Source organism: Hemisphaericaspora subhashii, assembly GCF_019202705.1.
Source record: "Hemisphaericaspora subhashii strain CBS 10753 chromosome Unknown scaffold81, whole genome shotgun sequence".
NCBI classification, from domain to species: Eukaryota; Fungi; Ascomycota; class Pichiomycetes; order Serinales; family Debaryomycetaceae; genus Hemisphaericaspora; species Hemisphaericaspora subhashii.
Genome location: NW_026057217.1, coordinates 16,089 through 41,919, shown reverse-complemented (window position 1 = coordinate 41,919; position 25,831 = coordinate 16,089). Strand labels below are relative to the sequence as shown.

Below are 25,831 nucleotides of genomic sequence, written 5' to 3'. Positions count from 1 at the left end.
AGACGCGTTTTGACGGGCACCGAGTTCTCATACAACTAACCGTCAAAGAAAATATCAGAAACAGGGCTCATAGAGTGATAAAACAGAGCAAAGAAGTGGTAATTAAAGTGTGAATGTGTGTCATTAAAATAATCAAATCAAGTTATCGTTGCAATGTGTGAAAAATCTTATTGTTCAGTTGAATTCATATTGTTATTAAGTAAAAAAACCGTTGGAAGGAAAGAAATGCATTATTCGCAAGTGGAAAACTTTTTTTATTTTTTCCTGCATATTGTACAGCTTATTTCCGGATGTCGCACGCGACATTTTGTTGTCTTAAGAAAATTGAAGTAGAATTTGTCTTAAGAAAAATTTAAAGACAAATTCTAATAGCTAGTTGGAAACATAAGAGTTCGGTCATTAATTCACAATATGACTTCAATCCAACGTAATTGTCAGTTAAACCCCAATTACAAGCAGATACTGTATCTATGAACAACATGCAGACATCCAGAAACATATAAAATGTAGTAAATAGGAGAACTTCTCCTTTAAATCGACCAGTGTCATCATCTAAAGTTAGAGAAATTGGGCAAACTAAATAGTATCAAAAAGGAAACTACCAAGACTAGAAAAGAAAGCATGAGCATGTTCTTCTATATACTCAGACGTAGTCAATTCTCTTCAATCTTCAATTAATGCTTGTTGAATGATGAAAAGTACTTTCAATTTCGATAAATTGCTGAGAAATTCGAAAAAACTTACCTGAATTGGGCTTATAGGTATCGCACTGTCTTGAGAGAGATGAATTGATGACTTTAATTGATTGATTGATGTTATTTTAAGCTAAATAAGTGGTATTTGTTGATGAAGTTAGGAAAAGAAAGTGGTGAATAAAAATCAAAACAAAGGCTTTTTTTGAGGACCACTAAATAGACAGAAAAGTCGCACTTTTCGGAAATATGTCTTGACTATATGCCGGAAAAAAATTTCAGAGTTTTCCATTCGCGAAAAATGCAAAGAAATAAAACAACAAATGAAAACAACCGCGTTATTTATCCGATTTTAAATTAAAACGTTTTTTACACGACCTTGCATCAAGATGTGGCTTTATTAATTTCAGATTATTTAATTCAATCTCAATTTTTTTTCCCTTTGACTTTTCTATATAAGAACCCTCCAATATTTGTACATACCCGGGTATATCCAACATACATAGACATTAAATTTCATTGGTTGGAGGATATCATGGATTTTGAAGCTAGAGAAGACATCAATGGGGTTAGACTATCTTGGAGTTCTCTCCCCAAATCAAAATTACAACATGAAAGAAATATAATCCCATTAGGGTCCTTATATACTCCCCTTAATAATAAATCTCCAATTCAAGTATTAGACCAATCCCAATTAATCAGTTGTCGTACATGTAGAGCCATATTAAATCCATATGTATATGTCAACAATGAAATATGGACTTGCCAAATGTGTCAATCTACAAATCAAATACCTAAAATATTTGATCAAACAACGGGTCAACCAATTTTCCCAATAAGTTTAAATCAAGATCTTTCAACTGTTGAATACCAAACTGGGAGATTAAGCAGCTTATCTCCAATTTTCTTCTATGTTGTTGACACATGTTTTGAAGACGAAGATCTCGAGGAAGCTTTCGCTAGTTTGAAACAAAGTTTGGTGGTCTCATTAAGTCTTTTACCCGAGAATGCCCTTGTTGGATTTATTTCATTTGGTAAACATGTTAAGATCCATGATTTAACTACAAATGATAACATCAGTTATACATTCAATGGAGCCAAGCATTATACATTAGAACAAATCCAAGCTTCATTAGGATTATTATCGGCTGGATTAACTGCCAAACCCATGCATAGAGACGGTACTGCAAATGGATTTGAAAATATAATCAGTCCAATCGGTCGTAAATTTCTTCAACCTGTCAGCATTGTAGAATATCAACTTACAAATATTATCGATAGTCTAGTTCCCAACAAATTCCCTCATTCGGAATATACCGAACGTCCAGAACGTGCCACGGGATGTGCCATAAATATTGCTAGTTTATTGTTACGTGCCATTCTTGGGGATCATGTCACCACCACTGGAGGTCATTTGATGGTATTTATTGCCGGGGTATGTACTTTAGGTCCGGGAAAGATTGTTGATAAATTGTTAAAAGAACCATTTAGATCACATAATGATATTGAAAGAGTTCAACACGCAACATTGCCACAAAAACCAAATATGTCGTCTAAGACTAAATCAGATACTTCATTATTTAAGAATGCTAAAAAATTCTATACTGAAATTACTAAGAATTTGGTTAAATTAGGATTGAGTTGTAATTATTTTATTGGAAGTTATGATCAAGTTGGATTATTTGAAATGGATGAAGTTTGTTACAAGACCGGTGGAATGGTTGTTATGTGTGATTCATTCAGTACTGCGATTTTCAAACAAAGTTTTATCAAATTCTTTAATAAACAAGATGATGGAAATTCAGAATTTTTAGATATGGGATTCAATGCTACTTTAGAGGTTAAAGTTCCCCATGATTTGAAGATTGAAGGATTGATCGGGAATGCTACTGCTTTACCATTTAATAAAACGATTACTCAAAATGAAAGAATGATAAGTCAAGCTGATACATTAGGTGAAGGGAAAACTAATTCATGGAAATTATGTAACGTTAATCCACAATCTACATATGCACTTTATTTCGAGAAATTAGACAGTACCAACAATCAACAAACTGCCATTCAATATTTATTCCATTATCAACATCCAAATGGTGAAATGCGATTACGTGTCACCACCATCCCCATCAACGTCATAGCTGATTCCGACCCCATCAATCTCGAAGCTGGATTTGATCAAGAAGCTTCCATAGTCTTGGTAGCTCGTAAGGCGATGTATAAACTCCAACCAGATTCCAACAAACTAATCCCAGCCAACACATTAATCAAACAACTTGATCAACTTGTTATTGATTTCTGTTCCCGATTTGCAGTTTATAACCCCCAACAAATCGAACTGTTCCGTTTATCTTCGACCTATGCTTTCTTCCCCCAGTTTTTGTTCCATCTCAGACGATCACCATTCATAAATGTCTTCAATAGTTCCCCTGATGAGACCAGTTATGTTCGTCATACATTCATGCATGAAGATGTTGCTAATTCATTATTGATGATTCAACCTACTCTTCTTTCATTCGATATCAATACTTGGGGATCTACTCCGGAAGAACAAGAACCAGAACCGGTTTTGTTAGATTCATTGAGTTTGGGACATTCCAAGATTTTATTATTGGATACATTTTTCCAAATTTTGATATATCATGGGAAACAAGTTGCAGAATGGAGAAAGGCAGGATATCATGAACAAGAAGAATATGCCTATTTCAAAGAATTCTTGGAAGCACCAAAACGTGAAGCTATGATGTTGTTGATGGATAGATTCCCCTTACCGAGATTTATAGATTGTGATGAAGGTGGATCACAGGCAAGATTCTTGATGGCGAAATTGAATCCTTCGACTACTTATTCGACTGCGGGACATTTGTTTGCTGATAGTGGACAGATTGATGTTTTGACTGATGATTCTAGTTTGCAGGTGTTTATGGAGAATGTTCAAAGACTGGTGGTTAATAAGAAGAAGTAAGGGAGGTGTATATATTTAATTAATTTAATTCAAGAAGAGAGGAATACATTTATAGAGAGAATATAATCTATTATACATTTAATAATTTTTAACTTTTAGTTCATTGTAGTATCAACCGTAGTATTAGCTGTTGTAGAAGCTCCTTCTTTTCTCTTTGCCAGTTTAATAGCTCTCTTCAAAAACTGACTCTGCGTATCTTTTTCTTCCGAAACCATTTCGTCATCATATTCTTCCTCCTCTTCTTCCAGATCTTCATCCTTAATCCCACTATCATTAGGCACAATCTTCACCCGATCATTATGAACTAAATGTTCCTTCACAGTACCTATCAATTCTCCATAATCATCAAACACCAAATCCGTACCTACTAAAGACTTCCAACCCATTTCGAATATTTTCCCATCAATAATCGCAGAAGTATTCACCACTTCTGTATTTCCATTCGTTGACCCAGGACCTCCTGCTCCTGCTTCGGAAGGACTGATTATATTATTGGAGATTTTGATTAATGGATTTGGATGGTTTATGTCTGTGAATTGGAGTTGTGCTGATGGTTTTATGACGTTTATTTTTGATCTCGGGGTGGTAGAAATTGGAGCCGATGTTCTATTCATTTCTTCGAGACCTTCTTTTTTGCCAAACATTGGTACGTCTATTGTTATATAGAAGTTCTATGGTTTGGGGGGTTAGTATAAAGACATGCATAAGAAATATATGTGTGTATTTTATAAATAATTATAAAATCTATAAGATTTTGTTGTTACATACCTCGAATTCTTCATTATTTATATCACCATCTGCTCCAGTTGCCAACTCCGTGACTGTTTCTGATTGATTTGTGGAGGGTTCATCTACTTGTTCTACTCCTAGTTGTTTAAGTTTTGCTTTTGCTTCTGCATCGGCCGCTTTTGCTTGTCTCATCTTAACATCATCGGCAGAACCGGCCTCTACACCCATTGCAAAATCCCAATGCATTTCTTCACCCATTGTCAAGAATTCACAATTCCCATTCATGACAATCTTCCATTTTTGATTCTGATCATTATCATTATCATCCCTGATATATTTCGATACAGAACAAGCCCCACATCTAATCATAGTTTGATTATCATCAATATAATCAGTCACAGAATTCAATTTCAACAACACGGATCCTAGTGCGATTGCACTAGCTGCATGAGTAATCACCAATATATTCTCAATATCAGGATATTTCGATTCAAATACCGGTACAAACTTCTCCCAAAACCGTTTAACTCTTTCAAAAATATCATGAAACGTTTCTCCAGTCACATCAGGCACCACACCAACCGCAGTATCACGAGGCCATTCACCTTCAGGCACAAACATCTTCGGACCAAAGAATTCCTTGAGCTGATCATAATCGGCCGGAATTGGTTTTGTTTTTCTCTTTTTACGAAACCATTCACTTATACCACGATCAATTGCAACTTGAATTCCCAACATATCACAAATTGGCTGACAAGTTTCAAGACATCTATAGAAGGGGGATGATAATATGAATTGGGGTCTGTCGATACTGGGTAAGGAATGTAAATATGCTGCTAATTGTTTTGATTGGGCAACACCATGGGGTGCTAATGGTGGGTCACTGTCGATACCGGTTGGATTAGGGGGATGGGGTGGTGGGGCCCAGTTGGCTCGATAGCCGTGTCTGGCGATGTATATTTGTTTGATTGTCATGAGAGTGTTTGTATTATCTGGTAGTGGTAGTAGTAGTTATTGTTGTTGTTATTCCAATTGAGTTTTAAGTGGAGATGAGAATTCGTTCGCTTTTTTCAGTTGGATGACTTTTTGTAGGGTGAGTGAATTTGTATTTGTTGATTTAATTTTATTTATAGAAACTCACTAATTTTATGGAAATTTTAAGTGATTGGGCGAACCCTGTTTCTTGACGAATTGAAATATAACTTAATCTCTGAGGTGTTGTGTAAAAAAGTAATAAGGAGAGTAAGTGGTAATTATTTGGGTACCACTTGGGGCTTTTTATACTTATAAGATGGTTTCTGTATGTATGACATCACATGATTTTAATGAGTCAACCACATATTGTGTAGGCAACAGTAACTAAAATCTTCGCCTGAGTCATACTTTAAAGCAATATATCCCGATATTGCCTAAGGCGTCCTTCATCTGAGATGTTCCCTAGGTTTCATTTAGAAGGAAGCCACTTCTCCAGTCCGGAGAAGGTGACCCCGGGCTTATACCACATCTTTGTAAAACCGTTTAAACGTTGAAATATCGGATGAAGATCCGAAATTAACACACAAAACGGTTTTTTAACGTCGATATTCAATAAATAACTACTAATACCGTTAAAAGGCTGCCTTTTACAATTTTTTACATTTATTTATAATTTAAATACAGAACACACTTACAATGAATTTTTAACTTTTTCTAGTTAAACTCTTAAATCAACATTTCTAATGGGTTTTCAATAATCCTCTTTAATTCCTTAATCCATTCACCACCAAGAGCACCATCAATAACTCTGTGATCAAAAGTACCAGTAATAGTAATGACATCATCAAATACAAAACCTTGTTCATTAACATCGGATGGAACAGCCTTCTTTTCAGTAGTACCTATAGCAACAATAGCAGATTGTGGTGGGTTAATGATAGAAGTGAAAGCGGTAACAGCATGGTTCATACCCAAGTTAGAAATACAGATGGTACCACCTTGATATTCTTCTGGGTTTAATTTACCAATTTTAGCTCTCTTACCTAAATCCTTAACTTCATGAGAAATAGTAGCTAATCCTTTAGTATGAGCGTCTTTAACAATTGGGGTGATTAAACCGGTTGGGGTAGCAACAGCGACGGAAACATCAACATTGTTGTACTGTCTAATGACACCTTGTTCACCTAACCAAGCGGAATTGACTTGTGGGACTCTAACACAAGCTCTAGCAATAGCTTTAATTAATAAATCATTAACAGATAATCTATATCTTTCATCAGCAGATGCATTAAGGGAAGCACGTAATTTCAATAATTTAGAAACAGAAATTTGTGATTGAATAATGTATGATGGGGATTGTTGAGTTGATTGTAATAATCTTGAAGCAATGACATTTCTCATGGCAGTGATTGGAATATCTTCGTAAGAAGCACCTGGGGCAGCAGCAACTGGAGCAGCAGCGGCAGCTGGAGCGGCGGCAGCAGCAGCTGGTTGGACATTTTCGAGATCCTTGGCAACGATTCTACCACCGGGACCAGAACCTTTAATTCCCTTTAAGGAAATACCCTTTTCTAAAGCAATGGTCTTGGCGTATGGAGAAGCAATGATTCTGTCAGTTGGAGCAGCAGCCTTCTTAGCTGGAGCAGAGGATGGAGCAGCAGATTCAGCTTTTGGAGCTTCAGCCTTTGGAGCTTCGGTAGCAGCTGGAGTGGCAGCAGCTGGAGCTGGTTTTGCGGCTTCACCAGCATCAGCTAAAGTGAAATTTTCAAAAGCAGCAACATCTTCAGCTTCTTCAACATAGACAGCAATTGGTTTACCAACTGGGACATCTTTAGAACCAGCATCCATTAAAATCTTAGCTAAATAACCTTCTTCTTGGAATTCGAAATCCATAGATGCTTTATCGGTTTCAATTTCGGCAATGGCTTCACCTGGAACTAATTCTTCACCTACTTTTTTAGCCCAAGAACCAATGTTACCTTGAGTCATAGTTGGAGATAAGGCAGGCATATTAATGACAGTATGAGGTGGGAATTTACCTGATGAATATAATCTGGCTAATTGTAAGAAAGATGATTGTTGTTTGGTAGAAACAGCGATGGATCTTCTTAAAGCCATTGCTGAAGTTCTAGATGCAATAAATAAAGCAGACATTGTTGATGAATGTATGTGAGTGCGTAAATGTATTGAATGTCTTCTAAAGATTGAAAATATGAAAGAAAAGAAGAGAGATAAACTTTTAAAGAAACCCTGTTTTGTAATTTTTTTAATCTCTTTTCGAAAATTTATTTTTACTTGTCGGGATTTAATTCCATTCCTCTCTGTTGGTAATGTAAGATGATTGTTAAGTGTGTTAATTCGCATCAATGTGTTCCGACTGGAACAAAAAAAAGAAGATCTTCATTTCGGATGTTAATTACCGAAACTCAACAGAAAAAAGAATAAGATCTAAAAATGGTCGTGTATTGTCGTATAGTCACGACATTACTTTTAAATATGTCGGTTTCGCGACTATTACGACACGGTCGAAAACCCACAAAGGACAAGAAATCACATGATGAGATCCATGATCGGTAAAACTAAGGGATTTAGTTTAGGGGATAAATCACCGAAGAACTTCTCCCGAAAAGGTTAATTTGGTGTTAATATAAATTAGCAAGTTTGCCCCAATTTTATATAAATTTTGTAGATTTTATTTAGTATGGATGAAAGATGGAAAAATTAGTGAAATAAAATGAATGATAATTTAAGAATACTTTGAATATCTCTAGAGTTTCTAAGTAGAGTCCATCAATAGTGCTAAGTGAAGAGTTTTACCAAGTTAGACCATTTAAGTCTAATAGTTCATATTTCTATTAAGTGAAGAGGTAGTTCTCATTATGGGCGCAATTCCCACGAAGAAGATTGCAGAAACAATGTCGTCTACACTTGAGACAAATGAGGAAACTATACGACAGTATTTTCGATCAAATTGGTTGTCGTTTTTCTTTTAAATTTTGTTTCTTTTGTGTGCTGCCAATTTTTAGAAGACTTTCTCTTTGCAACACACACAAAGAGAGAATGGAATACATCGAGTATAACAGAAGAATAGTGATTATTTGATACATTAAGGGTTATAGTTATGTTGGTGTTACTGCTACTGTTGGTTACTGGATGGGCTTTTCCCTTTTTCCGCTTTGTTTGTTTGGTTTGGCTTACAATATAATCCTCAATAGTTGAAAACCCCGTTCAACTTCCACTTTATTTAAGAGCTATTTGAATCTTCCCCTGAAAGTGGCTAGAACCGATATATTCCCATACTGTTGGTCAGTAGTGCTTCTTTCCCCCATCATTATTTCCTCGTCAGGCATGCTAATAACTCCATAGAATGTTCGTCCTTATATTGGTCCAACTTTTTTTCTAGTCAGGAATTGCTGAAATTCTGCCATAGGAAGAACACTCTCTTTCGAATGTCCCAAGCCATAGCAGTTAGTGCTTTGAGAATTAAAGGCGTGATCGTTACCGGATCTGAGTGGTGGTTGTGGCCCATTGGAGGTAGCTTGATTGGACCGTGTCTGTTGGGACGTTGGTTTCAGACTGGCATTGGTTGTGACTTCTGTGTCCATGGTTGAAGTTGATTTCTGAAGCAATTGCTAACGTTTTCTGGATCCCACTTGAATTCCTGGAACTCTTTAAGTTTGATAGGGTGAGTTTGATTAAGCCAGAGACTAAGTAAGAGACATTTTTGAGCCAACACGCTTTTGGAAGAATAAGCTCCTAAAACGTCAAGAAACCTTGCCACACCAAAGGGGAGTTGCGAATTATTATCCTGTAAGATAGATAACGACCAGTGGTCTGAATATACTTCCACTTACCCGGTACACAAATAGTTGAATTTCTTGAGAGTAGTAATTACTGCTAATAGTTCCAATTTCGTTTGCAGAATAACGGCTCTGTCTTTGATTTCAGGGAATTCTTCTAATTCATGAAGTGGATTTAACGTGTTCCGTGGGAAGATTCAGTTAATAAACAATGAATTACGTCAGCATTTTATAGTGGAATCTCATTTATTGTTGACATAAACTGTCTCATAAATTCTTCAATTGGTAGCGTGTTAATTTGAATGATGGAAACTAAGACCTCCACCCCGTTGCAATTGGCGATTGGCGTATAGAGCCCCACCCGATGCGATGGTACATCCTACCTGTGCACATATAGGTCGGTTCATCGGTATTATATATAATGTTCGAACTAAAGTTGATTTGATAATACTAATTTGAATTTGGGATAAAATATGATATTATTAAACTAGAAAATGATCAAAAATAAGCTGAAGAATAAAAGTATAAAAATATAAAAAATTGATTTCTAGAATTCTGGAAAAGACCTTCATTTATAATCTTCAAAAATGATAATTCTACAGGATTTGCAGCTAACCACAATTTATTGTGGATTTAGCAATTGACTGCAAATACCAGATAGAAAACAATAACCAAACCATGTTTCACAGAAGAACTAACCGAACCATAATTAAGACATGATATCAACCAGATAAACCAAAAAACCAGCTAGCAATTGTTGTTGGGGAATGAATTCACTAACAGGCACATCAATAAACAGGTTCACAGGACGGTAATCAATAACCATACGGTAGAATGGGGTACTCTTCTTGGGAACTAGAAAGGCAACAGAGCAGTTATCACAGGATCCACTTGGGAGATCTTACCAGCATCAACGAGCTCTTCGAGATGGGATTTCATAAACTCAATTTCAGGATGTTAATACTTTGGTAGTGGACGAACTTTCCAGGATGGCTTCTTCTTGTACTTGATTCAGTATGGTGTACTAAGGATAAGGCCAGCCGGTGTTGGTAATTCTTTAAATTGGTCAACAAATTCATGGTTGGAGTCTAAAGCCGGATGGCAACCAACGAAAGGAATTAGATAAGGTAAGGTAGGTATGGTGGCATGATCAATATCTAAATGTACCATATATGTTCCAATGCAATCTCGCTGACTAGTTTATTCTTGATGATGATGTGGAGTTCATTGTCTATTACTGTAAAGTTATGAAATGGTAATTGTTCATCGTCTCCACTTTGTTGTGCTCTTTCTTCATGATGTTGTTTGATTTCCTCAAGATTTGTTTCAGTTAAATCGTCGATGGATAGAGCATACATTGGTTTGGTAGTTTCAATTTCGTCAGCTTGTTCTTTGATGTTTGTTGTTTGGTATCGGGAAAGTATATCTGCAATGTAGTTCTTCTTTCATGGAAGATATCTAATCTCTGGAGAGTAAACACCAAGGACATCTAAAAATCGAGCTACTCGAAGTGGTGGTGGAGTGGTTTTGCGTTGTATGATACTGAGTGATTGGTGGTCTGAATAAATAATTACATTTCCATTGCATAAGTAATTGAACTTTTTGAGAATAGTAATTATTGCGAGTAATTCTTTCTCCATGGCACTGTATCTTTTCTGTGTGTCATTTAGTTTAAAAGAAGCAAAACTGATTGGTAAATAATAGCTTCGTGAACCCTTCTTATGAATCTGACATAGGACACCTCCCATTGCTTCATCAGAACAATCTGAGAAAATATATGTTGTTTCATGTGGTTGGTAAATAGCTAAAGTTGGTAATCTCATTAAACATTTCTTGAGTTGGTTGAAAGCATTGATTGATTGATTGATTGTTGTGTTGAATTGGTTGTCTTTTTCCGGGATTGTCTTTGGTTAAATCGGTTAATGGACCTGTGATGTTGGATACATTTGGAATGAAGTTTCGGAAAAAGTTGGTGAAGTTGACCATTGATCTTACCTCTGTGGTCGTTTTAGGTAGATCCCAATTTTGGATTGCTTGAATCTTATCGTTGGTTGGGGCAATCTTCTTGTAGGTGATTTGATAGCCAAGGAATGTGACCATCTTCTCGATAAACTGTGTCTTCTCCATGTTCATTTGAAGACCATTGTCATTTAATATCTTACATACCTTCTTAATAACTTCGACATGGTGTTTTAATTCAGATGGAGTCTAGGACGGAATTGGGTATCTTCAGGACGGAACGAAAATTCGGCAGTAGCTTGGACACGAGGAACACTGACACTGGTAACTATTTGCTTGATTGTAAGTGTTTGATGGGGATCAGCAATCTTAACAACTTGAAGTTGATCGACAAGGGTGGTGGACATGAATGAGCAATCCGAACTGGAATCTAACAAGGCTGGAACAATCAAATCATCAAAATATATTCTAGCAGCAGCGCTGGTGGGTGGCACGGCTAGTTATTGTTAGTTCGACAGTTTCACAGAAGCTGGGGTAGCAGTAGTGGCGTTAGATTAGGCAATAGCTGGAGCAAATGGAGCAGGACTACTAATGTTCACTGGATTGATAGTGGTGTTTGTTTGAGGTATTAGCTGGTGTAGCAGATGAAGCAGCAGTTGGAGTAGCAGTTGGAGTAGAAGTTGGAGTAGAAGTTGCAGCAGATTGAGTAGCAGGTTCTCGGATTTGTTCTTGCGACGGAATCTCTTATGACGTTTGGGTTTGGCATCATCGGCAGTTGGTTCAGTTGGTGCAGGATCCTTGGACTCATCAGAATTGTTGTCAATAGCTGGTGCTGGAGCAGATTCTTGAGTTGAGGTAGTAGGTGAGACATCTTGAAATTCATCAGGAACATCGTTGCGGGTGGATGCGTAAATGACTTAGATGTGATGGAAATCATAGTCAGGATACTGATGTAATAATGGTTCAAAGGCGTCTCTGGCCCAAGGGAGATGTTTCCAAGGTATTTTTCAACATATCGTAAACTGTAGTGGCTTTGTAATGGACAAGTTGATGAAGTTGGAGGAGTTCATACAATTGTTTATGGTATTCCAGCATGGTCGTGACATATGGTAGGTTATAGAATTTATTCATGTCGGTATCAATGGCAGCGGCAAGTTGAAGTCTATTGTCTTTCACCTTTTTGGAAGCGGGGTCAGGGAGACGCTTGAATAACCAAATCTTGAAGTTTCTAATGGAGGTGAATTTCACAGATGTAAGTCGGTCAGCTATTGGATGTTTCTTGGAAGTAGCAGCGTCAATCGAAGCCCGATGAAGCAACAGATCATTGAAACGAACAGCATGTAAGATGGGGTTGGTAGCAGTTAAGATATCAGTAGCATATCATCAAAGGAAATGTCTGGGAATGGATAGTGTCTATTTCTGGGAATAAAAGCCGCAGCAATCATACAAGAGATGGCGTGGATCGACTGAAGGAAAGTATTCCATTGGCCAAGGGAGACGGTGGGTGACAGGATCTTCAATGAACGACCGGTCGCTTTGTCTAAATTGAAAACGAAGACATATTTGCTAGTGCTCTTCTTCGAGATAGGTGTGCGACGTAACAACAGCATGGCACGGTAAAAGGACAACAACAATAGATAAGATTAAAACTGTTGGTGAAAACATAATACTTTAATATCGTGTTAAATGGATTGCAAATAGCTTGGAAGAAGGAACGTAATGGGGGTAAACTTTCTGCAACAGAATTGTAAGCATCGACAACGGTAGTAGCAACGGTGTTATATTGGTCCATAACTAGAAGCAAAACTGGTTGGATGTGGTTCGAAACGACGGACTGTTGAAGGATATCAAAGCTAACGTCGGCAATTAATGCATTCACAGTGGAGTTGAGCAAGGGATTGACAGTTGAGTTGAAAAAAGTTTCAACCTGGTTCAGTGCATTGTGCACAATCGGAGGTTATTCTACATTATATAACCATTGTTCTTGGACGTAATTGTAACCATTAATAATGATAGGGTACATAGACATAATGGTTAAGAACATACCAGCGATGTAGGAGGCTCCTACATGTGCAGCATTGGTGGATGTAGCTGTAATTGCAACGGGGTCCTGAAGATGAAGGGCTGATAGCTACCCAGCGAATGCTTTGTTCATATGCACGATCTGTTTGGAGTATTGTCGTTCCATTCGAAGGATTTGATTGATAATGATATATTTGTTCGTGGTCAGTATTTGACGCCCGATCTTCATTATTGATGATATCTTCCGAATGGAAGGACAATATGCAGGTGGGTCGTCGATATGAAGGAACGATCGGCACAATACTAACCATATGTTGTCCACCCTTTGTAAACTCAATCATTGAATCACACTGGATTGGGATTTACATCAATACAGAATTAAGTTCAATTTATTCTATAGTTCTACTCTATATATAGAAAGTTCTACTATAATACACACTCATTGGTGTTATAATAATTCTTATTCAACTTCCCATCTATCTTTTTATCAAACAAACTCATAACATCCAGATAATCTTCTTTTAAACATTGTTCTTCATAAATAACCTCAGCGGCATTATGCTTCACAAGCGCATCTTTGGCAGTCTGCCATGAAAATCGAACAAACCCAAAACACCATCCAAACACATTATCCACATTTGAATTCAACCATCTACTAGTATTTGGATCACTAGGATATCTGGATCCTATATTCCCCTTCACTACCGACAACATAGCATCTTGGTTGAAATACTCAATATTTAAATCACGCGTCACCTTAGCCACAACTGAAGCGGTACTTACGATAGGATATATACTATCAGCCTTTTTCGTCACCGTAATCTCTTCCACTTCCGGAAAAATCTTCCTCAATTTAGCTTGATAAGTCGCCGGAGGACCAACCGTATCAATGAATATTTTGGTCACATTTACTCCTTTCTGCAAGACCTGTTTGATCAAATTTATGGTCGTATCATGAGCCTGTTCATTCAAATTATATGCCCCATTTCCATGACTAGATTGTAACATCCCCGAAGAAATATCTTTCGCTGTCATGATGGTGGTAGCATATCCTACATTGTCATTGAGTTCATGTTGTTGTTCTTCGATCAATTTGAATAACTCAAGACGTTTGGTGTCTTTAAGAACCTTAGAGTCAGCGAAGCCGTATTTGGTCTTGAGGCCAGATTGATATGTTACAAGACAGTACGAAAGGCCGTAGACCATTGGGCCAAGGACTGGACCCCTTCCTGCTTCGTCAACACCAAGGACAACTGGTTGGGATACGTTTTCCGAGATTACTTTGGGGATGGGGGAATGATAGGTCGAGGTGTTGAATTGGAGGGGATTTTCAATGGTGGTTATCGTAGGTGGAAGCCACGGTTTTTCCTCTTGATCTGATTGGGGTTGGCCTTCGTTGGAAAGTTTTACATTTTTTAAACTTGGCTCATCTTCAGTGGTTGATTCTTGTTGATGATCAGTTTCTTCGAGTTTTCTTTTTCCAGCAGTTGATTCTTCATTGACAATTTCATCAAGTTTGAGTACGTCTATGGAGACTTTATTAACTTCTTCAGTGGTCATGCTTTCAGTTGGTATCACCTCTTCAGATACTGTACTCATTTTAAAGTCGAAAAGAATGGCAATGACATTTATTTGTTGATGCTCTCCAAAACAAAAAAGAACAAGAAATTTTAAATACGCGTCTCCTTCGATGCAACGTTACATTCAAGAACCTATCTATATACAAAATCTATAAAATCTTCATTTTCTATCTAATTACAGTAATACACGTTTAACCAGCTCATAAGCTACAAGGGTAATACAAGTAGCAGGGACAGCTCTAACAATATTTGCACTCAATCCTTTATAAAAGCCCAATACTTTCCCTTCTTCTTTCCATAACTTTTCAACAACTGCCCTAATACGGATATCTTCAGAATGGGAATTTTGTAAATGTGATCTAACAACTTGTGCAGGATACATAACCAACATACTCACCAACTTCGAAGTGGCTGAAATATAAGTATATTGGAAAGTCGATAAACTTTCCTTATTCCCATTTCCATTATGATGGACATTCTTTAAATTATCATAAATTGTAAATTGTAAACTTGCCTGAAATACCGAAAACAAACTCGGAATAGTCCCCTTCCAAAAACTCCTCACACCTTCATATTTAATCATATTATATATCCCATCCGTAATCGACCGATATGCCTTAGCATCAGTTCTCGAACTACCCAAGATCCTGGTCTTTAGCACCCAGATAGGATTGGTTATGATACAAGTCGAAATTCCTGATAACGAAGAAGCCAAGAAATAGCTGCCCGTACTGCTGGCTGTGGAGGCAGAACTATCTGAATGGAGAAGGGTTTTGAACTCGGCGTAACTGGCGAAATATATTCCCCAGGCGGCGACGTTTCCTATTAAATTGGGTGTAAGTCCACGATAGTAGGATATGAAATATGGAGTGAGACTACGGCCGTGTTTGGATTGGGAGGATATTAGTTTTGCATCTGTATTAAGTTTCTTTATTATTGTTACTATTGAGTTGAATGGTTTGGAAGATGTGGTGGTTGCCGTTGGTTGTGATTTATGTTGAAGTTGAAGTCTGATTTTTATGACGTCTAATGGATGGGTGACTATTGTGGTTGTAAATCCGGCTGATAGTCCAGAGATGAATTCAATCTGCCGTGATGAGAACTTCTTTCTTGTGCTTGGTTCTTCATTGTTCATAGTGTGGCGAGGAGAGTGGAAGAAGAAATAGCAGTTGATTATAAATTTCAGGGAAGGAATGATGGAATCTTAATTTGATTTTTCCGATGCCGGGGCAAGCCGTTGGGCAAAACCAATATCTCGGGGGGAAACCACCAGAAGTATCATTCGTCGACTTCCTATTAAAGAGATTGTTCTATTACTCTCGAATGTCATAGCTAAATCAAATTGCTACAATTCAGTAACTCTTTAGCTTTAGCAAATCCACATTGGCAATATGCCATTGGAATAATTATAAAGACTTAATATATATTAATAATCTATTTACAATAATATACGTTTCACCCCACAGCTATTACTCTTGTTCTTCTTAAATAGTCTAAGCAGATGGGAATGGAGACAATAAGTTGAATATGGATGGTTTATTAGTAGAACTTGACCAACCTAAATATAATACAAATGGAATGAATCCATAATGAGCAATAGTCTTAGAATAATCTACCAATTTGGAGATTCTTTCCTTGGATTCATCTGACAATGTGAATTGAAATTTGGTGATTGAGTCGGACATATTCTGTTATGTGTTGTGTTTTATTATGATACTTGGATCAGTTGCTATTAGGAGAGTGTATTATGGTTCATTTTAATTTTTCAGAGAGACTGGGATTGAATCTTAAAATTTTTTTCTCATTCACTGATTATGTAATCATGCTAACCAATATTACGTAAGCCACATATACAACTATATACTACTGAGTTAATTTATTCATAACATCTTCAACCAGAGCATCACTTTCATTCTCATAATAATTCTGTCCGGCCAAATAGAATCCAATATCTTGTGAATGGGCAACTTTTGGTTTTAATTCCTTATAAGCATTATACATATATCCATATGGTGGTAATTCTTCTTCACTAAACTTATTATTATACACCATATTCTCAATAAACTTAGTCTTGATAGCTCTTGCATACTTCCCCAGTACCGAATTAATCATAACTGTTGGAATTCTCTTTTGCTGTTCCGAAATAGCACGATAAAAGGTATGAGTGGTACATTCTGGAGTTGACAAAAATGCACTACCAATCTGAACACCAGCAGCACCGGCATCAAGATAATATTTCACAGTATTTGAATCATGAATGCCTCCTGCTGGGATTAAATAAGGTAGGGCCCTAGTTGATACAGGTCTGGTATTCAAATACTTTATCAGCTGTGTGAATAATGCATGAGTTGATAAATTCTCATCCAATCTTGATGACGATAAGAAATTCCCTCGATGTCCACCAGCTTCATATCCTTGCAATATAATCCCATCCACTCCTAAATCATATAAATGAATAGTTTCATCCAATGAGGTGGAAGTGACAAAGACCATAATATCATTCTGTTGGAATTGTGTTATTGTTTCAACACTAGGTGTTCCGAAATGAAAACTCACTATAGCGGGTTGGATATTGTGGGTAAGAAATTCCATTAATTTCGAAAAGCCTGGAGATGAGGATTGTTCAAATTGTTTGAATGAAACATTTCCATTCTTATCATAGTTGAGCGAGTTTAGCATATCGTGATTATCAGTAGACAAGACACTACCATATAATGATTTCCAATTGTTAATTTGTGAGTTAGTTGGAGGAGAATAAATATCATGACAGAAGAAGTTTAAATTAACTATATGGGATGGTATTTCGTCATTTACTTGCGAATGATAGTCATTCAACATCGCATTTAATTTTTGAAGTGAATCAATATTGGTGAAATCTAAACCAGCTAATGGTAATGAACCCAATCCTCCATAGTTTGTTACTTTGGATGCCAATTCAACTGTGGATACACCTGCCATTGGAGCTTGGAAAATTGGATATTTGATTTTAAGTGTATTAAGTAATGTTCTATTAGCTGTATTCATGTTGGGAATTAGTATTGATTAATGTTGTTAAAGAATTGGTGAAAATGATGAGTCAGTATTCTCTCTAAGATTGAGTTGGGTTTATATTGTTAAATATTCTTTTAACTCAATCAGAATAATAAGGTACTCCTTGCTTTGTTAAATTGTATGTAAGAAGAACAATGGGTTATTATAGTTAAACTTCCATATGTCCTATAATAGTTTCAACTTTGCTATCTTCAAGGAATGAATCCTGGTAAATTGCCACGGGTAAAATGACTGAAATTTTTAATGCCCCGCGTATTTACTCCACGAACGAAACTCGAATTCTTTCAATGAACAAACCAAGTAAAGAACAAACAATGGCATATTAGATCCATTACACGACAAAGGAACAAAAGTTACCATAGAATAGACAGAAATATGAAGTTACGCAGTTTAAAAGGCTAGGGTAGTAGATTTGTCTTTTTCGACAGCACAAACGAGTTTACCTCTAAAAGCTATCCGGAGCATACCACCTAAACTTATGTTCTTCGGCATTAGTTTAAGTATTATGCTCCCAAAACCTTTCATGGGTCAGTTCATTAGTGTTGTCGATGAAGGCTACTGCGCTTAGCAAACCTAACGACAACAACTAGTAAATCAAACCACCATACGTTTATCTTAACCATGTCCTAGTGACTTAACTACATAGTCAAGCACACATTGACCCAAAAGAATCGCACATCCAATAGGATATTGCCATTTTTGATGGTTTCGGAAGCTCCCCAGTTTGAACATGTCACATTTGACCATTATTTGATAAACTTGGGGATATGTTTCCAAACATATTGCGTAATCGTAGGGTGGTTACGTCTGATGACTGATTGATTGATTGATTGATTCACAACAACCAATGAACACACAAGAAAGAAAGAAATAAAGAAATAAAGAAAAAGCTGTACAATGTTTTTGTTGTTGATTTCTAACAAGTTTTGTAACAAGTTTGGTATGGGGTTTACAATCAGCACGTGACTCATATGAAAAATTGATAAAAAATCTGAAAAATTCTTTTAGTTTACGATTATTCTTCTTTATATGGAGTTTAAGAAGTAGAGAACAAGAGATGATACGAAATAGATTAATATCTATAATATATAGGAATAGTAGAAGAAGAATAAGTATACGATATAATTCTACTACTAATAATAGTACTTCCACAGAGTTAACGTATGCTACAAGAAAGCAACAAATTCAACAACAATCCAATGATGTTAATTATCCTCGAATTGATACTATAAGAAATAAGTATAACGACGATTCAATTAGATTAAGAATTGATCAATTCGTTAATAAATTCAATCAATATGATTTCACTCAATTACCAAACAAAAGAACGAATGAATTTTATATAATTGAAGGTAAAATATCATCAATTAGAAAATCAGGTAGAGCAATGTATTTTATTGATTTATTCCAAGATAATCATAAATTACAAATAATGGCAACTAATAAGCTTATGAATTTAACTAAAGATGATTTTGATAATCATCATCATTTATTTAAAGTTGGTGATTATATCAGTTGTATTGGTTCTGCTTCAATTACAAATGCTGGTGAATTGACCTTAAAATTAATTAAACCAATTGAAATGTTAACACCATGTTTAAGACAAATACCCAATAGATTAACTCATAAGCATATTATCAATAATAGACGAGTATTAAATTATTTGGTTAATTCAGATTCAAAACTTCCAATAATTATAAAATCAAAATTAATACAATCAATTCGTCAGTTCTTTTTAAATCATCAATTTTTAGAAGTCAACACACCAATATTAAGTGGTGAGGGTACTGGTGCTAATGCAACCCCATTCATAACCCATTCAAAGTTTGCAGCTCCATCAGACCTGACTAATCCACCACCATTACAATTAAGAGTAGCACCGGAATTATGGTTAAAGAAATTAGTCATATCTGGATTTGAACGTATTTTTGAAATTGGCACAAATTTTAGAAACGAAGGTCTTGATCTGACTCATAATCCTGAGTTTACAAGTTGTGAATTTTATCAATCTTTTACAAGTTTATCTGAATTAATGAAATTGACTCAAGATTTATTTTCATTCATCTATACCGATCTTAAACAACAAGGATTCAATGTGGATCATATCCAACCATTCACCACCGAATTCCCTAAATATGAATTCATCCCTACTTTAGAATCCAAAACTGGTATACCATTCCCTCGGGAAATAACCGAATCTTCATTAATCCAATATCATAATCAATTGAAACTTCCAGTCCCTGGAAACACAAACCCGATCGCATTATTGGACAACCTAAGCGAAATATATCTCGAATCAATCAGTACCACAATCCCAAACACACCAATATTCATCTATAACCAACCAGAGATTATGTCTCCATTAGCAAAATCAACCACTGACTCTCAAGGTCGCCCCATCTCAAGTCGATTTGAATTATTCATTAATGGGAAAGAATTCGTTAATGCATATGAAGAAGAAAACAACCCCAAGAGACAATTTGAAAAGTTTGAATTACAGCAAAATGCAAAAAATCAATTTCATGACGACGAAATGTTATTACCTGATTGGGAATATGTTAAAGCTATGGAATATGGATTGCCACCTACGGGAGGTTGGGGATGTGGAATTGATAGATTGGCGATGTTGATAAGTAAAGTAGATAGAATTGACCTGGTGTTGCCATTTGGAAATCTTAGAGATGTTCAAAAGCAGTAGATAGTTTTTAGATACCATGTAAATAGAATATGAAATTTATTATTATATTAATTAACAAAGGGTATTATTTATATAAAAAAGTTTCTAATTTAATGGATTATGACCTGGGATTCCATATCCTTGTTTCTTATTAAACCATTTACTCTTTGATTCAACCAAGAATCTAGCTGATGATTGTAACAAATATCCCAAAGATCCAATTGCTCTAAACAATGATAAGATAGCCACCATCCAAAGAATGAAAGCAAGATATAAATTCTTATGAGTTTCTCCAGGTTCATATACTTGAAGCATAGTCATGATGAAAAACAAATTAGCAATCATCCATACTAATACAACTTTTGTTCTTACATCTTTAGCATAATCTTCACCTTCCAAGACTTGCTTAGTCACAATATTATTCCCAACATTTAACTTATTGCTTGATCTCTTCGATCTAATATTATACAATGTCTCAAGATATACTTCATCAATATTGGTATCTATAATCACCGCCTCAAATTCCCCACGATCATTCCGTTCAATAATATACTGATTCGATTTATCTTCAGTAGGGTTATTATCCCCCTTAGTACCCCAAGATACATCATGAGTATTACAAAATGCGAAGATCTGTAATGTACAAGTATATGACGGAATCATCAAGAAATATTGAATGGATGAAGTAACCATATGCCATGGATCCATATATAAGATCGACATTAAGGTATATAATCCATACGTTGACAATAATGAAACCACAATACTAATAAGTACATAACTTGAAGTGCCACCTTTTGAAAAGTTTTCAATTGCAGTAAAGACAAAGATTAACCCAACAACAAAAGCATACAAGGCACAGACAGTTAATAGGATAATCAAAGTTTTGAAAATCTTTTTGGATGCATGTGGTCGATTACCAATTGAAACAATAAACATGGAAGTTAAAACACAAATACATAAATAATTGAATATTGTGAAAATCCAAAACCCAGCTCTACCAATCTCTTTATATGATATTAATGAACCAGTTAAAAAGTAAAATGTTAAGTAAAAATTACTTAATGAAAAGAATGAAAACACCAATGAAATGAATTGATAGAAGAATTCAATGTGTAAGAAGAATTTCCTAGCATATGAATGATCAGTAGCCCAAATCTTATTACAATTATATAATGAATACAAGGCAGCAAAGAATGCCCCATTGATCCATCTTCTTCTTTGGGCAATAAATTCAGCAATGGTTTCAGGAACATCAGTTTCACCCGTGGCCAGTTTAACAAATTTAAGAATCCAATTATCATTTTTCTTGGAAACTAATTCCCAACATAAGATTCTATCTTCTGCTAAATACATATTTGCTTCAAAGAAATTAGATTTGGTGTTTTCCTTGTTTTCTTTATTATCGTGAGCACTTAATAAATCTTCTCCCTTGAAATATGAAGTTAATGGGCCTCCACTACCATCTTCATGATCCTTTAAGGCGATGTATCTATATGCTGATAATGCTCCTGGTAGGACCGAGATATATCCAAATATAGATTCTAACGGTTTGTCTAAGATATTCGACATCTTGTATTCAAAGTTTTGAGAAGCAACTAAAGGATTCAAAAGATTGATCCATCCTTTACCTTTCATAGCTTTAATCTCACCCGCCGCACCTGCAACATTTGAATCACGATCAAAAGCTTTCCATAAATTATAAATTGCATGATTATCAGGTTTGGTACCCACATCAAGAAGAATAATCACATTAGGATCAAGCACGGGACAGAACGCATTAAACAACCATCTATGGGAATTAATCTTCTTTTGATTCTTTTCTTTAAGACAAAACAACACCTGCACTGGAGCCAAATTCTTTTCATCCCCCTTAAATTTCAAATTCTCATCAATCGAAATCTGAGTAGTATATTCAAATAAATGAGCATTGACCTTTTGATTATTAACATAAGGTCTTGCCAAATTATCTTGATAACATCCACTAGCAGTCAATAATTCCAAAACTGATTCATTCACTTTATTCCTCCCATCAGCAATAATCACCACTTGAATCTTTTTCCAACTATCTTTTCCCCATACTTTTGATTTCTGTCTCGAACATAGATGTGCCACATTTTTCATCACACCATGCATGGTTCTTGCAAATGAATATTCATCCTCATTATACATCGTAATACAAATGACAATCTCAGTCTCACGGCCATATTTAGCCGTACGTAACGTAAACCCATTCTCAATAAAATTATCAGGATCGGAAGTACATGCAGTATATGTCATATTTGTAAATTCACCAAAGGGGGATTCAGTCCTCGTTAAGACGTTTTTCAATTCTGTGGGGATTGGATTCTCAAGAACTAAATTCCCACTACCTCCACTAGCAACAAGTCTAACTTTTCGTTTTGTCAATTTTTTCTTCTTTTGATTTGGTCGATATCCATTATCAATATTTTGCATAATATTACCATCTAATGAAGTAGCGAAATATTCACTTTCATCAAATCCCGCTTTTTCGGCTTCATGTTGAGAAATGTATGAACTTCCCGAATATGCAGTGGAAGCGTCAGAATAAGCCGATTGAGTTTCATATTCCTTGGTTGCCCTAGTTTCTTGATCAAGTAATGAAACAGTAGTTGGATTGGCTTCGGCAAATGTCTGAGGGGAGAAGATTGGTTTTGGTGGATCCAAGAATCGTTCACTGCTAATTGCACTGCCTCTGAATGATCTACGTGGGGATCCGTTTAAAGTACTCCTCAAGTCAATCTCTTCGGTATCATCTTCGTCCTCGTCTTCACTGATGACTATCTCGGTTCGTCTGTGACGTTTTGGTGATTCTTGGGATGTATATTCCGCCCGGGGTGTAAGACTACTTCCATCCCTTGGTTTTAGACTTGGGGTCCGATTTAAGAATTGATGATTGGAATAGGCTTTTGCGGTACTTTTGGTGAAGATGTTTGGTGATTGTCTCGAATATGGTGACAGTTGTTGTTGTTGGGTTGAGGATGGGAATGCATTGAAATGACCGGTGCTACCGACGGTGGTATTATCATCTGAGTCGTCATCTAAGGGTTGATATCTTCTTGGTGAGGTTCGATCACTGGTGAAAGCGGCATTTGGATATGATGGCGCTGAATCCATGAATGGATTGTCATCCCCTTGAGAATTAAATGGATTCATATAATTGATTGGTGTTTATTTGGGTTGTGGTAAGAAGAAGAAAAGTTTTAATAAAAAAATTCTGTCAAAATTGCTTCACCATGGGGATTTAAACAACTCGGGTCAACTGAAGCTTGTGTAATGTGTGTGTTCTATGTCTTGTCATTCTCTTTCTTTTGAAATTGTGATTGTTTATATTTGTTCCCAATTAGGAAATGGTCTTCTCTCGGGCTATGGAAAAAATAATGTGTGAAGTTTACGACAGATGTCTCTGACGCGACAAAGAAACTGCAACTTCTAACGCCAGCATATAACCTCCAAGTTGTTAGCATGGCAAGCCCTAGGATGATGTTCATATCCAATTAAAGATCATGTAAACAAGATAGAATCGACATATAGACCTAAAACCTCAACGATGAAAAATTTATGAACAATTCTAGTAAGAAGTTGCGTGAACATAAGTGGCTGTAAGTTGAAGCTTATCGTATTCAGAGTTATGATGTAAGAGGGAGGTTTATACTAAAAGGATTACAGCGCTGCTACATATCCAGATCGAATTGTGCTCCCCATTCCTATTTGATATTTTATTAAGTTTACTTACACCAAGTCAAGTTCGGGAGCAACCAGTTGTAAACAGTCAGACCACAATCTCCAGCAAATCGATTTCAGTTATTTCAATCTGACTATCTAGTCATGGCTGTAAGATCAAAATCCAACTGGCCCTCAATTAGCTGAAAATTTGTGGGTAATTAACACTGACGGGACGATAAGAAACTTTTCTGGATGATCGAACAACAATAAATTCATTCTGATTTAGCTTCACCTTTTTTAAAGTGGTTATGGCATTAAATCGCTGGCAAGAATAGTTATAACCAGGATTAACTGACAAATAGGTAATTGGATGGTGGACTAAGAAATCCATGTCTATGTTCACGCTATCATCATTCAAGTAATGAACCTCTCTTAAAGAGTAGTATGGCAAATGAGCGATTTCATTGTCAAGTTGGATTTCCTCAATGGAAAAAAGTTCTTGACTTATCTCGTTCCAATAATCAATCTTCGGAAGCCGTAGCGATCGTAATTCCAGCAAAGCCACGTTTCCGAGAACGCTAGTTATAATCAGTGTTATATCATCATTATCCTCTGGATTTCCTAGAAAGAGACTAGTCAAGCGGAGTTTCTTTTTCAATCTAAAATAGATAGGCTCTTCAAGATGAAGGGACTTCAACAGGGTGAATTGTGGTAACCAAGTTTCGCAAAATTCTTGAGATGCTGATTTTATCCTTAGACTTCGGATTAAATGGATATTATCAGTTGAAAAATTCAGACTAGTCGGAATGTAGAGAAGCCCAAGCTTATCGCAATTTCGTGATCTCATCCTCAATATCGATTCTAGATTAGCGACCTCCGAAAAGGTTATATCACATCCACGAAGTTCCTTCTCTAACCACTCTATCCATCCTACAGCCATAAAACTATCGTTGCAGAATATTAATCTTTTCATAAATTGTTTCTTGAGTTTTCTAGATCTCGAAAAATGTAAGAATGCATCCAAGTGCATCCATGTATAATTAAACCAATACATCCCAGTATGGAAATCATTACCTCTATGATAAACGTATATGGAATGCCATAACGCTTGATTACTTAGATTATTCAATCGTTTATTTAACAATTGAATCTGAGCGAGTTCAAATGGTGATAAATATCGAAATATCCGGAGACACACATCATCCGGAATACTGAGAAGGGACTTAACATTCTGTTTGGATTCTATACGTTCCTTGTTCATTGATTAGCTAAAGTGATAAATATGTGTATACATAGATGGCCCAATAGAAATACTTGATATTTTAGCCTTCAATGAATCATTTTACAAATTGAGCTTTAAGATAAGAGTATAACTGTACATTGACTTTTCATAGTTTTTTGAGTAAATCTGGGAGGAGGATGGAGCGTCCCATTGAGATAAAAATAAGGGCTAACACCATTTTGCATACACATGAAAACACAGCAAGTTTTCAGTACATCCCATTTTGACTTTCTAGCTCTGTTGTACTTAATAATAGTAATATAGATATTTAGTCGCAGTCATATGTATATTATCTATTACGAAAGGCAATAGGAGTATATATTATAGTAAAGTTTTGTTTAATGGGTAATTTTGCGTAAAGTTTTGGTAAAAGAATCCCATGCAAAAAGGTGCAATACCCTAAATGGCAGCCGCA

At 36.0% G+C, this 25,831-nt stretch overlaps 10 protein-coding genes and 1 pseudogene across 11 annotated transcripts; 2 read left to right on the top strand and 9 right to left on the bottom strand. All coding sequences in view use genetic code 12, as the record gives it.

Annotated features, from left to right (window-relative positions):
* Window positions 1–1,227: 1,227 nt before the first annotated feature.
* Window positions 1,228–3,654, top strand: J8A68_001442 (uncharacterized protein; the record flags this gene model as incomplete). The annotated part of the gene is made up of 1 exon (XM_049405095.1): window positions 1,228–3,654. One exon carries the CDS (start codon window positions 1,228–1,230, stop codon window positions 3,652–3,654), a length of 2,427 nt encoding a protein of 808 aa, XP_049265266.1.
* A 95-nt stretch (window positions 3,655–3,749) lies between these two features.
* Window positions 3,750–5,358, bottom strand: J8A68_001441 (transcription factor TFIIIC subunit; the record flags this gene model as incomplete). Its single annotated transcript, XM_049405094.1, has 2 exons — window positions 3,750–4,325; window positions 4,423–5,358. 2 exons carry the CDS (start codon window positions 5,356–5,358, stop codon window positions 3,750–3,752), a joined length of 1,512 nt encoding a protein of 503 aa, XP_049265265.1.
* A 726-nt stretch (window positions 5,359–6,084) lies between these two features.
* Window positions 6,085–7,512, bottom strand: LAT1 (dihydrolipoyllysine-residue acetyltransferase; the record flags this gene model as incomplete). Its single annotated transcript, XM_049405093.1, has 1 exon — window positions 6,085–7,512. The coding sequence occupies one exon, from the start codon at window positions 7,510–7,512 to the stop codon at window positions 6,085–6,087; it is 1,428 nt and encodes a 475-aa protein (XP_049265264.1).
* A 1,223-nt stretch (window positions 7,513–8,735) lies between these two features.
* On the bottom strand, window positions 8,736–8,963 carry J8A68_001439 (uncharacterized protein; the record flags this gene model as incomplete). The annotated part of the gene is made up of 1 exon (XM_049405092.1): window positions 8,736–8,963. The coding sequence occupies one exon, from the start codon at window positions 8,961–8,963 to the stop codon at window positions 8,736–8,738; it is 228 nt and encodes a 75-aa protein (XP_049265263.1).
* A 1,352-nt stretch (window positions 8,964–10,315) lies between these two features.
* On the bottom strand, window positions 10,316–10,516 carry J8A68_001438 (uncharacterized protein; the record flags this gene model as incomplete). Its single annotated transcript, XM_049405091.1, has 1 exon — window positions 10,316–10,516. One exon carries the CDS (start codon window positions 10,514–10,516, stop codon window positions 10,316–10,318), a length of 201 nt encoding a protein of 66 aa, XP_049265262.1.
* Window positions 10,517–10,943: 427 nt separating this feature from the next.
* On the bottom strand, window positions 10,944–11,291 carry J8A68_001437 (uncharacterized protein; the record flags this gene model as incomplete). The annotated part of the gene is made up of 1 exon (XM_049405090.1): window positions 10,944–11,291. The coding sequence occupies one exon, from the start codon at window positions 11,289–11,291 to the stop codon at window positions 10,944–10,946; it is 348 nt and encodes a 115-aa protein (XP_049265261.1).
* A 59-nt stretch (window positions 11,292–11,350) lies between these two features.
* On the bottom strand, window positions 11,351–16,404 carry J8A68_001436 (annotated as a pseudogene). The gene is made up of 6 exons: window positions 16,269–16,404; window positions 14,942–15,760; window positions 13,575–14,782; window positions 12,834–13,044; window positions 11,854–12,033; window positions 11,351–11,613 (listed from the first exon to the last, which is right to left on the bottom strand). Coding segments are annotated over exons 1-6 (2,817 nt in total).
* A 178-nt stretch (window positions 16,405–16,582) lies between these two features.
* On the bottom strand, window positions 16,583–17,743 carry J8A68_001435 (putative nitronate monooxygenase; the record flags this gene model as incomplete). The annotated part of the gene is made up of 1 exon (XM_049405088.1): window positions 16,583–17,743. The coding sequence occupies one exon, from the start codon at window positions 17,741–17,743 to the stop codon at window positions 16,583–16,585; it is 1,161 nt and encodes a 386-aa protein (XP_049265260.1).
* Window positions 17,744–18,827: 1,084 nt separating this feature from the next.
* Window positions 18,828–20,468, top strand: MSK1 (lysine--tRNA ligase; the record flags this gene model as incomplete). Its single annotated transcript, XM_049405087.1, has 1 exon — window positions 18,828–20,468. One exon carries the CDS (start codon window positions 18,828–18,830, stop codon window positions 20,466–20,468), a length of 1,641 nt encoding a protein of 546 aa, XP_049265259.1.
* Window positions 20,469–20,552: 84 nt separating this feature from the next.
* On the bottom strand, window positions 20,553–23,624 carry CHS1 (chitin synthase; the record flags this gene model as incomplete). The annotated part of the gene is made up of 1 exon (XM_049405086.1): window positions 20,553–23,624. One exon carries the CDS (start codon window positions 23,622–23,624, stop codon window positions 20,553–20,555), a length of 3,072 nt encoding a protein of 1,023 aa, XP_049265258.1.
* Window positions 23,625–24,330: 706 nt separating this feature from the next.
* J8A68_001432 (F-box protein) lies at window positions 24,331–25,395 on the bottom strand (the record flags this gene model as incomplete). The annotated part of the gene is made up of 1 exon (XM_049405085.1): window positions 24,331–25,395. One exon carries the CDS (start codon window positions 25,393–25,395, stop codon window positions 24,331–24,333), a length of 1,065 nt encoding a protein of 354 aa, XP_049265257.1.
* Between the last annotated feature and the right edge of the window lie 436 nt (window positions 25,396–25,831).